The 15,185-nt window shown below is 40.3% G+C and overlaps 1 protein-coding gene across 1 annotated transcript in view; it reads left to right on the plus strand.

Annotated features, from left to right (window-relative positions):
- The first annotated feature begins 792 nt into the window (after positions 1–792).
- The window catches only part of LOC123649727 (inactive heparanase-2-like), a 44,304-nt gene continuing 29,911 nt past the window's right edge, over positions 793–15,185 (plus strand). Inside the window, exons 1-2 of the mRNA XM_045567905.1 lie at positions 793–1,052; positions 4,159–4,316. Of these exons, the coding sequence (XP_045423861.1) occupies positions 793–1,052; positions 4,159–4,316 (418 nt within the window). The remainder of the gene's footprint in view (positions 1,053–4,158; positions 4,317–15,185) is intronic.

A 15,185-nucleotide genomic window follows, 5' to 3' on the forward strand; every position in this document is an offset into this window, starting at 1 on the left:
CTCTGTGTTTTCCTTCTGGCCACTCCTTGCGCTTTCGAGGTGTCAGCACACTTCTGTGTAGCTGCCCAGCACATTGCAGAGGTCTAGGCTCCTGTTCACTAAATCTGCTTCTGCACTCTATACTTTGGCAAAAATCACCACCGCCAGACCCCTTTGCAACTTAGCAACACTTCCTATTGCTGCTTCAACTCAAAGAGAAGGCCCCTGAGCGGACGATATGCCTTATGCTGTCAGGACAAACTAGCGCGGGGTCAGTGGGAACACGTTACCCCAGGGCCAGGCTGGGGCTTTCGCGTCTGGGTCGGAGCTCGAACCGCCCTCCCTGGAGCCTCGCAAGGAGGGAAGTGAAAACAAGACGTCCCGCCCTGTACCCGAGAAGTTACAATAGTTCTGTTTGGATCCCTCCCTCCGCTTTCTGGCACTAGAGGGTTAAATCAGGAGGGTACAACGTTATCCTTTCCTCCCCCTCCTCGCCTCCCACCCCCCTTTTACCTTTAAAAAGTTAAAAAATGTCTGCAGTCAAAATCTGTTAAAGGGGCGGTGCTGGTGTACGAGCTCTCTTGGCACGAGTCGCTGAGAAGGCTGGCTAGGGGCGTGAGTTCGCTCCACCAGCACCAAAACACTGAAAAAAGAGAGAGAGAAAGAGAGAGAGAGAGATCAGAGTGGGGGGGGGGGCGGGGGAGGCAGACACACACTTTAGATAAGGACAATTAGTCACTAGCAAAACCCAGTAGGAAGAGAGGTTTGAATCAGAGGGATTGAATGAGGGTGCTCTGTGCCTTCCCTGAAGCCATGCCCTCCAGCAACTCCCGCCCCTCTGCGTGCCTAGCCCCGGGGACTCTCTGCTTGGCTCTGTTGCTCCATCTCTCTCTTTCCTCCCAAGCTGGAGACAGGAGACTCTTGCCTGTAGCCAGAGCTCCAGGTTTGAAGGAAAAGACCCTGATTCTACTTGATGTGAGCACCAAGAACCCAGTCAGGACAGTCAATGAGAACTTCCTCTCTCTGCAGCTGGATCCGTCCATCATTCATGATGGCTGGCTCGATTTCTTAAGGTAAGGCAGGGGCTTCGATGGATCATTTTAAATTTTTTTAGTAAACACCCCCGCAACCCCTTCCTATGCCCCAGTCAAAAAGGGGAAGATAGAAGAAGAAAAAGAAGAAGGAAGAAGAGGAAGAAGAAGAAGAGGAGGAGGAGGAAGAAGAAGAGGAAGAAGAAATAATAATAAGCCAAGAGGATCTCTCAAAGAGAAGAAAGGTTTTACTTTTCCTGGAATATTTGCTGAGGCTGTAACTAGTGATTGAGAAAAGCAATGTTTTCTATTAAGATGCACATGTTTGCAATGCAGAAGGCATTTCAGAAACTTATCAGTTATGACTGAAAAAATGTTGTGCTTACATATATCCACAATTAGCCTCCCCGTCTCCTTCTGAAAAAGAAACAAGAGGTTCAGGTCAGTTACAAAAGCTAAGAAAAGGTCTTGAGCAACAAAGACCCGAAAGGAATGGCTGTGTGTGTGTGTGTGTGTGTGTGTGTGTGTGTGTGTGTGAGAGAGAGAGAGAGAGAGAGAGAGAGAGAAAGAGAGAGAGAGAGAGAGAGGAAAGAGAGAGAGAGTTCCTGTGTGTCTGAGTGTTCAAGCGAGTATTGCATGAAAGTGGACTTTTCCACGTAAAGATCGTTTTGTCAGTTCTCTCCCACTCCCAGACAGAAAACGAATTTAAGGAGAGGCTTGAGAGGTGGGCAAGTTGGATCGGAGTTTTAAAATTTTATTTTATATCCTTCGCTGTCATCTCTAGACTTTAGGACTTTGTAAGGCACTTTTTATAGACGGACCCCCACCCCCTTCCTCCTCCTTAAATCTCCTGCGGTAACTGCATACTTTAGGTTTGCTTTAAAGAAAAAAAAATCCTCGCTGGGGTCACAGCGTTTATAAGGGGAGCGGTAAGGGTCTTAGAAATTACTCCAGGGATGTTTCGGAGGTCTGAACCCGGCACCGGTGGATTAGCAAACCAGGAGATTTGTGATCTCCTTTGCTGTAGGGCTTGGAGTCTAATTGGGCTCACCCTTTCCCCGGGTTGTTACAGTTTAGGAGTTAGGCAACCGCGATCCTTTCCCATCAGGACAGAGTGGCAGTGTAAAAAAAATAAATAAATAAAAAATTGCCTGCAATGTTGAATCCAAGTGTTGAGTTTTTAAAAATCTCCCCCAAGTTGGAACCTCAGCTGTGGGTTCCCCCCAAGCCTGAGAGCTCTCAATCCTACTCTGCCCTGAGGCCGCGTCCGCCGTGCGTCTTTCGTGAGTATTTTTCACTCCTTGAGAAATTCGAGTTTTGCTTTTTGGGATGCGCCCGCCCCTCAGCTCTCGGGGTGTCCCCCTGACCTCGGCGGGGTCTGGGGACGCGGCAGGTAGGAGCAGGCGCCACGTGGAGTGCTTCTTCCACGTGGAGGGAAAGTAGTTGGAGATCTGAGTGGTCGTCGCCGCCACTGCGGAGGCCGTTTCGGTTCCCTGCGGGTGCAGCCGCGGCAAGGGCGGAACAGCTAGTTCTGCTTGGCTGGCTTCTCGAAAACTTCTGTGCGGCAGAGCTTGTCTCTGAGGTCGTCTGAATGTGGAGTGCGACAGGGGTTTTCCGAAATGCACACCCCACTTGCATTGCATTCCTCCAGCTTCATGAACTCCTCGGGTTTCTTTCTTTTTAAAATCAGCCTGTTCGCGCTAAATGCTTGCCTGCCTCAGAAAAGATTCTGGAAGGAAGCTTTTCGGGGAAGAAGCCGTGGCGGGGCGCATTTGCATTGGCTGTGCAGGCTTCCGGATGGAAGGTTGTTGGAAATGCCCTTTCCGCGGCACCAGATTCGCGCAGACGTCTGTTCTGCCCACAGCCAGCCCACGGGACGCCTTGACTGCGCCCGCCTTGGAGACCTCAGCCAAACGACCCTTTTGGCTACAGGACCTCTGAGGTGGCCACGTCTCTTCTCAAAAACTCTCCAAAAGCGGAGTCTACGGTTTTTTTCTTTCTCAAATCCACATCCTTTATGATGCTCTTTACTTTCTTCATTTGGATTTGGATTTTCAGAACTGAACCAGCAAAGCGTTGAAAATAATTTACAGATCTGGAGCTCAATAGCTGATCCCTTAAGCATTATCAGCGTCTATATTGCTCCTTCCCTACTCCTTCCCAAATGTAGTAGCGTTTGGCTTAAAAAAAAAAAACTAGTGATGCAAACCCTCAACTTAAAGGCATGTTAATGCTATTTTGTTCGGGTCCTCCTTGAGTTTGCCCAGACACGCTGGTTCCGCATTACGGCAAACCTCACATTTTACCCAGCGCTTCCGAACGGCCCCAAGTGGGAAGGAAAAAAGATGGAGCTCAATGGTGGTGGGGTGGGGAGGAGGATGTTACCTTTCTTGAGATCAGGCTGAATATTTCAGGGGGTTTTGCTTTTACTGCTGAGGGGTGAGAGGGGGCAGTGTTCTCGGAAAAGCAAGGATTTACCTCGAGAATTTCTCCGCCCGGAATTTGGGAAACAATGAGGTTGTTAGAATGTAGTGAACAAGGAAATCAGGCATTAAAAGAAAAAAAAAAGTCAGAATCCACCTGACATCAAGCGCCATCCCTTTTCTGAGAGAAAGAAGGCAAGTTTGATCTCCTACACTGAGGTTGTGGGGCTCCTGGGGCCAACGCGGCAGTGCCAGTTTTCCTCGTAGAAGTTTGGCAACGGCCAGAGGCCGGCGATCCGTGCGCCTTGCGCGTCTCCTCCAGGAGCGCTTTCCTGGCAGTGGCAGAAGCAGGGCAGCTGCGCCTTGGCGCCCTGTTAGCAGCACGTATCCTCCTATCCCATACACACACCCTGAGAACAAACATCATCTCTAACCCTTTGGAAATGGTCTGGAAGTCTGCAGGAGGGGGCCACTGCGGTCGGCTGGGCGCAGGAGGGGTAGCCCCCAAGAGTTGGGCGGCCGAGGGCTGGGCGGGCTGGGGTGCAGGGCGCACGAGAGACGCTGCAGAGCGGCCGGGGGCTAGCGTGGACCGTGGGCTGGGGCGGGCACAGAATCCCTAGCCCAGGCTAGGTCTCCCGCAGGGAATGGGAGGAGGGCCCTGCTCCGTGCCCCGCGCACTCTCGCCTTCTCCCTGGATCCTTTCCTCTCTTTCTCTACCTTTGCAGCTCCAAGCGTCTGGTGACCCTAGCCCGGGGACTTTCTCCCGCCTTTCTGCGCTTCGGGGGCAAAAGAACAGACTTCCTGCAGTTCCAGAATCTGAGGAACCCGGCGAAAAGCCGCGGGGGCCCGGGCCCGGATTACTATCTCAAAAACTATGAGGATGGTGAGAAACTTGATTACCATTCTTGCGGGGTGGAGGGAAATCTGGGGAGCCGAAGAGAGTATCCGCTGTGTGTGTGTGTGTGTGTGTGTGTGTGTGTGTGTGTGTGTGTGTGTGTGTGTGTGGTCTGTGTCTGTGTGAGCGCAAGAGGCAAATTTGGAGGGGGGCCTGGTTGAAGCTCCCCTAAAAAGCTGCAAGCCGCGAACAGTGGGACACCGCATTGTGGGACCCTGACGTGTTATGCAAAGGGCTCGGTAGGTTGACTGCGTCCCAGCTGCCGGTCTTCACTGGGCATCTAAGTCTCCGAGGCCGCGAACTGGAAGCCAAAACTGGCAGGCTAGTCCTGGGGGGAGAAGATGCGGCGAGTTTCTTGAGAAACTTCATCCAGCTTCATAGATTACTAAAGGGTTAGGGTCACGTTGCATTCCTAAAACTCTAGGCAAAAGTGTCTTTTTGTTTTTCTTATTTCTTGCCTTCCTGGGATAAGAATAGGAGGGATTCATCCTTTTCTGGAATAATCCCTTTTAGATTGATCCTTGGTTGAAGAATGTTTGAAAATCTCCACAGTGGGTTCTCTTTCAGACTGCTTAATCTCAGAGTCGCAATTTTTCTGTTTTAAAATGGGATTACAAATGCCAGCCTTCTTTCCTGCCAAGATCAGATGAATTAAGTGTTGGAAGGGCTTTAAAACTCGAAATCCTATTACAATGTGAGAGGCTGATCTTTTTTGATTTTAACAGTCTCAGCTTTACTGCGGAAAAAATGAAAATGTTATTTAAAAATTTTTGTTTAGAAGGTTTGGTGTTAATATCTGTGAACTTTCTGTTTGAGTAGAGGGACATACTTTTGAAGAGGCACTAATTTCCAATTTGGTGTATCTTTAGCCTACTGACGCTGATTGAACAGAAGAGTCATTAGTGTCCGTTCTTCAAGGGCTATCTCTCCCCTGCCATTTCTTCTCATAAGTAAACTACAGTTTTATTTTTAAAGGGCTCAGGAACAGGTTTTCAGAACCCCCTGGATTTTGTTACATCTTGTCCTTATAAATCAGGTAAACGAGGAAATGCCATTTTATTTTCTGGGACCTTCACTGAATGGGACTTCTGGAGAGGTACTGGGATCTATTTTAAGGGTGACTGAGGAAGATTTTTTTTTTTTTATGTGCCAGAATAAAGAAAGAGGGCAAGGCTGAGGCTTCTTGAGTTTGAAGCAGCATGTCTAGGACTTACTCTTTTATAACATATGCCAAAACATGTAGGTGTTTAAGGCTTTATCTTTTCAAAGGTAAAAATCATTGCCATAAAAATGTGGATTGCAAGTAGATTTTTGCTGTCAGTATAAATGCTGAAAGGTAGAAAATAATCTTTAACAGCAACTCTTTTGGTAATTTGACTCAGCACCTTATATCTCCCAGGGTCACTGTGATCAGACACAAGAAGGGAGAATATTAATTGTTTTCCTGATGAGACTGTTCTTCTTCCAATCCATTTGAACTACTTCTTCTTTTGTTTGTGGAAAGATCCGCAGGAATTTCTGGGGAAAAAGGGACTATTATAAATTTAGAAATTGGCCAATTTTCCTAACCTTATATCTGGGATTATATTACTGATTCATTTAAAACAGTGAGATCTGCTTTAAAGGAAGGTAACAATTTGTTTCCCTTTGTAAAAGGAGAAAGTAGGCATCAGGGGGAGAAAAGAAATTGGCAGAAGGCCGTGCCCCATAAAACTTTACAGAATTAAAAAACTCAGAAATGGAAAAGATCTAAGAGATCATCTTCTGTCCTTCTACTACTTTAGGGGCCAGTATAGGATCCTTCCATATGGAATCCTTTTCTTGTTTTGCCCAACTTGGCATTAAATATCTCTAGGAATGTGGTTTTCACCACTCCTGGGGGAGAGAGTTCTTCTGTCCCATAGGTTTTTGCCAGAAAATTACTCCTGAATTTTCCCTTTATAAATATTTATAATTATTTATAATAATTTATAATTATTCCTATTTGCATTTTTTAGACAACTGCATTCAAAATAATTTTGTCTGTGGTGTGGGTGTTAGCTTTGAAAAAAGGTTTCTCATAGCTGTTTTTTATCTAGACTACCTGGACCTAATTCTTTTAAAACTTTCTTTAAAGTCAGTCCTTCCAGACACTAATCTGTTTTATTGCTCCTAGCTGAACTCCTTTTGATTTATACCTCCCTGGTAATAAGATGCTCTGAACTATATCAGTATTTGAGGCCTTAGCAGAGTTAAAGAGAATAGGAATGTCCTATTTCTGCCCTTTGATGCTCACATATCCTTAAATCACCCATACTATCTTCGTTGTTGCATGTTGCATTGCAGAATTCAAGGCAAAAATGTTTTTGGGATAGTCTCAGCAATTTTGCAGACATTATACTTCATTTGTCACTTTTCATCCAGTGATAACTGTTATCATCAAGAACATATTAAAATAATTAGATGCTCTTAGAAAATGGCCCTGTAATAAGCACTTGGGCATAAAGATACTTTATGATTAATAAAAATATATTTCCTTAAACATAATAGAGAATAACTACATACATTTTAAGTAATAAGATACACCTACTGGCACATTATGAAACTGAATGCTATGGTGAAGAGAAAATGGAATTTGGATTTAGAAAGCCTACATTGCAAGGCCTGGCTCCATCACTTATGAATATGTGGCCCTGGGTTTACTGTTTCTCTATAACATGTGGATCATGATACTAACTGCTGTACATTTCTTCTCTGAGTGTTCTAAGAGATAACGTTTGTAAAATATTTTATTGATTGAAAAACACTATAAGCAAGCTACTTTTATAAAGGCAGCTTCAGGAAATTTATAACATATATTTAATGTATTAAAGTGGGATTAAGAAGTGAGTAAGATTAGGTGAGACAAACTTATACAGAAGGAAAGAGGTAAATTTAGGGAATCATTTTAGAGGATTAAGAGTATGTAGGGAGAATTATGTTTAAGGAACAGGGATGAAAACCTAAGGTGTGGTTTTTTTTTTTTTTGATATGTGTATGTGGTGATGAGAGAAGAGGTTAATCTTTAGTTTTGTTATATGCTAATATTAAAATGAACTGATAGTTCCAGCTTGGGCCAAAATCACTATTTTTCTGGTTAATTCATGCATTTGCAACCTGATGTGATGTTTTTTGTTGTTGTTTCCCCCTGAAATATTTTTATTTATTTATTTATTTATTTTTTTTAGAGACAGAGTCTTACTCTGTTGCCCAGGCTGGGGTGCAGTGGTGTGATCATAGCTCACTGCAGCCTCAAACTCCTGGGCTTAAGTAATCCTCCTGCCTCAGCCTCCCGATTAGCTGGGCCACAGGCATGCACCACCATGCCCAGCTAATTTTTTAATTTTATTTTTGTAGAGATAGGGTCTTGCTTGCTGTCCAGACTGGTCACGAACTCCTGGGCTCAAGCTGTCCCAAAGTGTTGGGAGTATAGGTGTGGTCCACTGTGCCCAGCTCCTTGAATTAATAATGCAATTAACAAGCTTCCATTTTTCAAATATTGTTTGAGCATAGTAATGCAACTGCCTTTTTTCTAACTTTGTAAAGCCACTGTTTATATAACGCTTTGGGAGTGTCTCTGGTTACTCCTTTAATACATTTAACTATTCCACTCTATGCTTAGGCACCTTGAATTCCATATAAACATAGTGATGATGGAGGAAGTAAAAATAGAATTGTTACTCATATGCTAGGAGTCTTACCTTTGTCTAACTTCCTTTCTGTTCTGTGTGATGTTATGCTTTACTTGCTCCTAACAAAGAAATCTTGGGTTAATCTTCTGTTCTTAATTTTATTTTGTTTCAGTCTGTCCCTCTTTGTTATATATTCAGTGTACCTTATTTGTGTGTGTTTCTTTATGGCTATAACAGTATCTTTAATGAAGATGTACACCATTTATTAGGCACATCAAAAGCCAGCTTACTGTTTCTAAAATGTCATATTCATCATGTCACTCTTTTGCTAAAAAACCTTTGTTATTTTTGGATTGCTTATAAAAAATGTTCAAACTCCTTAACTTGGCATTCAAAACCTTTCACATTTCAGTCTCAGCTTACTTTTACTACCCTATGTTTCCATATACCTTTTAATACAGCCCTATTTGATTATTCACTGTCTCCTTAAAGCACCTTCATTATCTCAACCCCTACCTTTGTTCAGCTAACCTATCACTGCCTTGAATGTCTTTCTCTTGGCTCTGTTCAGATCTTACCCCATCCCACTCAATTTTTTGATGGCCCATTGCAAATGGTTCTTATTAGTACAAACCCTTTCTTGAACAGGTCATTCCACAGTGATCTCTCCTTTCTCTAGGCTGTTGTAGCTTTTATTCTTTATGCTGTTCCTTTGTCCCTTTCTGCCTTGTTTTGCTGTTTAACTTTACATATATCTATATATTTGTTTGTTTTACCTTTCCAACTAGAATGCAAATTCTTATAGGAAGGGACTATGTCTAATTATTATATATCCCACAATGTCTAGCATATATGAAACACGGTAGATCTTCAGCAAATATTCTAGGCACATAATAGGTTGAGAGCACTGTGAAAGGCCCTGGGCAATTGGAGGTGACCAATGGAGAAATGGATGAAGGATTCTATGGAGATTCTATTCATTTGAACCTGCAACACATATTCCCATGAAGCCCATTCTTGATGCTTGTTTTCAATGACATTCTTTACTATTTTAATCATGTACTTCTTATGTTTTGTTATCTAAGTTGTCTTGGTTTCATGTTGTGTGTTAAATTAATTTTATCACCCAGTTTAAAGCCTTGCACTTGGAACCAGACTATTTTTTTTTAATTGAGTCTGTTTCTTCCTTGCTTTTACTTTTGCTTTTCCTGGTTAGCCCTTTGTAATTTCTATCCCTGATTTTCCAATTCCTAATAATAATGCCTTTTCACAACTTTCAAATATCTTTTATCTCTGTCTCCTGAAGATTTTTCTCTTCAGAGTTCTTAAATTCTAAATGATGAATACAAGTACACTTTGGAAACTCTAAGGCATTATACAATTATTATTATCCTCTTTTCTCCAGGAAGTTTTCCTAGTTATCACAGAGGTGAGTTAGTGAATTCTTTTTATTTATATTCCCATTCTATCAATCAAGATATATGACATAAGAACAGTACAACTGCCAAAATAGATATTTGTCTTGAATGTATCTAGCTTTCATTATCTTATTTTATTAATATTTCACATAATGGTTCTTAAAATTCAGTTACATTTAACAAGTATTTACTGATTACTTACTCTGTGTTTAGTCTCATTTTGGGCAAAGAATGACAGAATATAAAATATTATAAATAAAAGATGCTATCCCAAATCACCATTAGAGCACAACAGTAATGATTGCTTTAGCTCTTCAGTGTTGAAATTAGTAGGTGAAGCTTTAAAGGAAAAGAGGGTATTTGCGTAGCCTCCAAGTATGTCTTCCATAATATCTATTAATTAATTACTGTGGTGGTTTTAGGGTATGTCCACAAATTTTCCTCCTCTAGGAAGTGGAGCCTAATTCTTCTCCCCTAGATTATGGGTTAGATTTAATGACTTGATTCTAAAGAAAAGAGTCTGGAAAGGGGAAAATAGTAACCTTACAGTGGAGAAACTGACAGATATCATTTTAACAGTGATTAACATCAGCAGATAAGTCATACTGATACCATGTATTTTCTGATATGATATGATGAGAAGGGCACTTCATCTTGTGATATTCTTTCCCCAAATCCACAACTCTCAGTACACTTGAGAAAGCATCAGTCAAACCCAAAAAGAAGGATACTCTAGAAGATAACTGACCTGTACTCCTTAATAGATGATGTCCCTGCTGTTAATGAACCAATAGAGTTGTTGGTGAGATAATATTTACACTGATGAAACTGAAAAGTAACAGAAAGACAATATAGAATTAAGTGCTAAGTGGAATTTAATAGTTTGCCAGAGTATTATAGGAAAAGTGGAGATGAATGCTAGTCAGACTAGGTCTGACTAGGACGTATAGGTCGGAGTAGGACATATAGGTAGACTTTGGAGAGATAGAGACAAGAAGAGGATATTTTAGCTCAAGGGAAGGAACATGAGGCAAAGCCTTGTGTGTATTTGGGCAGGAAGGAGACCACCTTGGATGCCTAGAAACGTTACAGATTATCTAAGTTCATGTGCTAGAACCGTGTTGAATTCTTTTTTAAAAAAGCCTATATGCACATTTTTGTTCATTCAGAAATGTTTGTAATTAAAGAAAAATATATACAAAATAAAGTACATGTTAGAAATTATCCCAAGCAAAACTCCTATTGCTAGAATTATGTCTAAATTGGGTTTTAAGACCTAATGTGGCCAGGCGCGGTGGCTCACGCCTGTAATCCTAGCACTCTGGGAGGTCGAGGCAGGCGGATCGTTTGAGCTCAGGAGTTTGAGACCAGCCTGAGCAAGAGCAAGACCCCGTCTCTACTAAAAATAGAAAGAAATTAGCCAAACAACTAAAATATATACAAAAAAATTAGCCGGGCATGGTGGTGCATGCCTGTAGTCCCAGCTACTTGGGAGGCTGAGGCAGAAGGATCACCTGAGCCCAGGAGTTTGAGGTTGCTGTGAGCTAGGCTGACTGACGCCACAGCACTCTAGCCTGGGGAACAGAGTGAGACTCTGTCTCAAAAAAAAAAAAAAAAAAAAGACCTAATGTATTTTTGTTAGCTCTAAAATATGTAATTTAAAAAGAAGAGGAAGAAGAAAGTACATGTGTGGCAGAAGAGGTTGGTTGGGTAAATACAGATAAGATTATGGGAATCTTGTATTTTAGGCATAGTAAAATGGAATTGGCCCTGAAAGAAAAAAGAGGCTATTATAACTTCTTTTACTTCATTGGAGAAGGGAAGGACATATTTTCAACATGGGCTTTCTGTGACACTTGCATTCTCTGATCGTCCCTTTCTAAATCACTGTGTTATATTTACTGCCCTAGGCAAGGTTTAAGTTATGAAGCATGCTTGAAAGACAGATAATTTAAAATTGAATTATTAATTAATTCTTATAGGTAGGATTATAAAATAAAGGTCTTAAAGTTTGCTTAATAATTTTGTTATTCTTCCTTTGTAGAGTAAAAATAGTATTTTATAATATTCATTTATTCATTCTTTTACTTATTTAGTGAGCATCCATTTCCAGACCCCTGTTTGACACTGAGGCTGGGAAGATAAATGAGGCCCAGGTATCATTGTCAAATTACTTATTACTGACCTCGAGTCACTTTAGTAGCATCAGCCAAAAGCAGTTTCTAGAGACTTTTAGCCCCAAGAAAAGCCTCCATTCCAGCTTCATTTGGCATTTCATGATTTGTCTGTCAGTAACTTTAGAAGGATTTCATATAATTTAATATTGTATTAAAGGGTATCAGTAATCACCTGAAGTTTTATATATGTCTTATTCTGCCTTTTGGAAAAAAAAGTGGGTGTATTTCTGTATCATCATTGAAATTTGGTACCCAGGTCCTGAATGTGAGCTGAAGTTCACTGTACCTCTGTGAATTTGAATTTAGTGTCAAAGATTTAGTCATCATGTCATTTAGTCACAATTTAGTCATTGTGGCCATGTACATAGTCCTGAAAGTGGCAGAGATCAAGAAACACTGGTCTATTGCTTGTGGAGGTGGCTTAATTAATTTCAGTGAATCAGAAAAGTCAGTAAATAAACCTTTCAATGTTGACTACATTTATATAATTTACCACCTGGTCATTAGGGATGAAGGTAATCCATCAAATTTCCTGTACAACACAAACTGTGCTACTGTCGACAATACCAAATATCATTATTTCTCCTGCCAAATTTATTTAATTCTCTCTCCTGTTCTCCTATGTCCTACTGATGGGATGGGGACCTCATGGAAGACAAACGGTTTCTTTCAAAATTCCAAGGGCCCATTTAGACGGCCTGGAGTTAGGAGCCTCTTCTGAGAATCCTTCATCAAAATGGATTGGATGTTAAGAATCTTAACTTCAGTGCTTCTTAGTGCTTTAATTAAGCTTTCAGTTGTCTCAGTCTATGAGGCAATAGATTCAAACTGTGAGCAGTGTGTGTGTGTATGTGTGTGTGTGTGTGTGTGTGTGCATGATGAGGTCAGGGGATAGGAAGGGAGAGAGAGAATGAAATATGAGAATGAAAGAATTTGGGGTTTTATTCCATGCATTTGTCCACTGATGGTGATTTAGGCTAAGTGAATATGCATTTCCAGACTAGTGGTTAGTGCTATTCAAGGTATAGATATCTTGTACAACTTTTTTGAACTTGTTTATCCTTTGGCTTTCATGTTCTCATTGAGTTGGGTTCAGTCTCATTCTTTCTTCACCTTAGTATGGTGAAAAACAGTGTAATTTTGTTCAATTCAATAAACATTTCTGATTATCAGTTATATGCCAGGCTTAGTGCTAGATATTGGGGCTACCAAGAGGTATAAGACATGTACTGTACTCTCAAAGTTTTGTGGTCTTATATATTCAGTGTAATTTCATAATAGTCTCCAGTATCATCTCTCTGCTTTAGTCAGGCTAACCTTTGTTTAGCCATTCTACCTCTTCAATTCACATATACTATAGCCTCCACCTTGAACACACATCGCCCCTCCCCCAATTCAAAATTTTACTTGTCCTTTCCTTTCAAATTCTGCCTAAGTCCCCTCTTTTGTTGTTTTTTGCTAAATCAATCCCCATTGATCTCTCCTTCTTTTTCTGAATTGTTCTGAAATTCTTCTCTGAATATGCAATCTAATTTAGTACAAGTGCCCAGAATTTATGTTTGATTGACTTAAGCAAATCATTTTTGTCCCTAGGAATTTATAATCAAAACATCCTGGCATTGATACACACACACAAAACCATGTATACATAACCATCATCATACTGCATGGAACAGACACATTAAGTCAAAGTATTATGTTATTTAAAAAGCTAAGTACATGTGTCTTGGTTTTTGTGTGGCAAGTAATGAGTGAAAAATGTAAGCTACATATTTAGAAAACATGGGGTACATGTATATATCTATATGTTTGTGCTGAGGGAGTTGGGGGCTAACCAGTAACTTATTTTCACTTGGTTTGAAAAGGCAAAAATGCCTTGAAGGATGGAAAGTGAGGTTAGAAAACTGGAAAAGGTAAATAGCCCAGCTATGGGGCATTGTCTCTGAAATAATATGGAAGAACGGATGTTTCTCTGCAGCCTAATAATAGTAATACTATAATAATATTATCTAACATTATTGAGTACTTATTTTGTGCCAGGTACTGTTTTAAGCAATTTACATGCATTAACACATTTAATCCTCTCATCAACCCTATGAGGAAAATACTGTTTACCCCACTTGATAAATGGGGAAACCAAGGCACAGAGAGGTTAAGTAACTCATCTAGCTAATGAGTTGTGGAGCTGGGACCCAAGGATATCAGTCATTAAACCTAAAGCACTTATTGTCTAAAAATCACTCCTTTGGCTATTTTCATATTGTTATTCTTCAGTAAATACTTGTTGACTGGTTGTTTCCCACTTATTTGGTAGCCTAACATGCTAAAGGGCATAATCTCTTTTCCATTTATTGTTCCTGCTTTTTAAAAAAATTTGTAGGATATTTCTGGTTGGCACTTAATGTCTTTATTCATACTTTAACAGATTTATGCTTTTTACTCATTTCATTAATTACCAATATAATTAATGTGCACATTAATACACATTTAATAATACATATATCAAATAAAAAGTGAAAACCTTCTTTCATGTTCTGTCTCCAATCCCTCTCCGTAGATATAAACACTTTTAATAGCCTGGCATGTATGTTTTCAGAGTTTTGCTATGCATACAGAATTATATACATTTAAAAAAAATTTTAATTTTATTTAATTAAATTTTATTTATTTATTTTTTATTTCAATAGATTTAGGAGGTATAATTGGTTTTTTGTTACATGGATGAATTATATAGGGTTTTATTGTACCTGTCACTCAAATAGTATACATTGTACTGGTAGGTAGTTTTTGATCCCTCACCCTGCTCCCACTCGCCCTCCTTCCAAATCTCCAAAGTCTCTTATACCAGTCTGTGTGACCATGTATACCCATCGTTCAGCTCCCACTTATAAGTGAGTACATGTGGTATTTGTTTTTCCATTTCTGAGATACATCATTTAGGATACGCCATTTAGGATAATGGCTTCCATGGTTCCATCCAAGTTACTGCAAAAGACATTATTTCATTCTTTTTTATGACAGAGTAGTATTCCATGGTGTGTGTGTGTGTGTACATATATATATATATATATATATGTGGAGAGAGAGAGAATGCACATCTTCTTTATGTACTCATCAGTTGATGGGCACTTAGGTTAGTTTCATATCTTTGCAATTATGAATTGTGCTGAGATAAACATATGTCTTTTTGACATAATGAGTTCTTTTCCTTTGGGTATATACCCAGTAGTGGGATTGCTGGATTGAAGGGTAGGTCTACTTTTAGGTCTTTGAGGAATCTTCATACTATTTTCCATAGAGGTTGTACTAATTACCATTCCTACAAACAGTGAATAGCATTCCCTTTTCACCACATCTGTGCCAACATCTGTTGGTTTTTGGTTTTTTAGTAATGGTCATTCTGACAGGGGTAAGGTGGTATCTCATTGTGGTTTTCATTTGCATTTCCCTGATGATTAATGATATTAAACATTTACATTTAAACATGCACATATAAGTGGAATCATATTTTTGTGCAACTTGCTTATCTAGAACCTTTTAGTTCATAATTATTCTCTGTTTTTTGGTGGCTAAAGAATAATCTGTGTGTGGAGGAACTGTTATGTAGCTATT

Source organism: Lemur catta, chromosome 14, assembly GCF_020740605.2.
Source record: "Lemur catta isolate mLemCat1 chromosome 14, mLemCat1.pri, whole genome shotgun sequence".
Taxonomy (NCBI): domain Eukaryota; kingdom Metazoa; phylum Chordata; class Mammalia; order Primates; family Lemuridae; genus Lemur; species Lemur catta.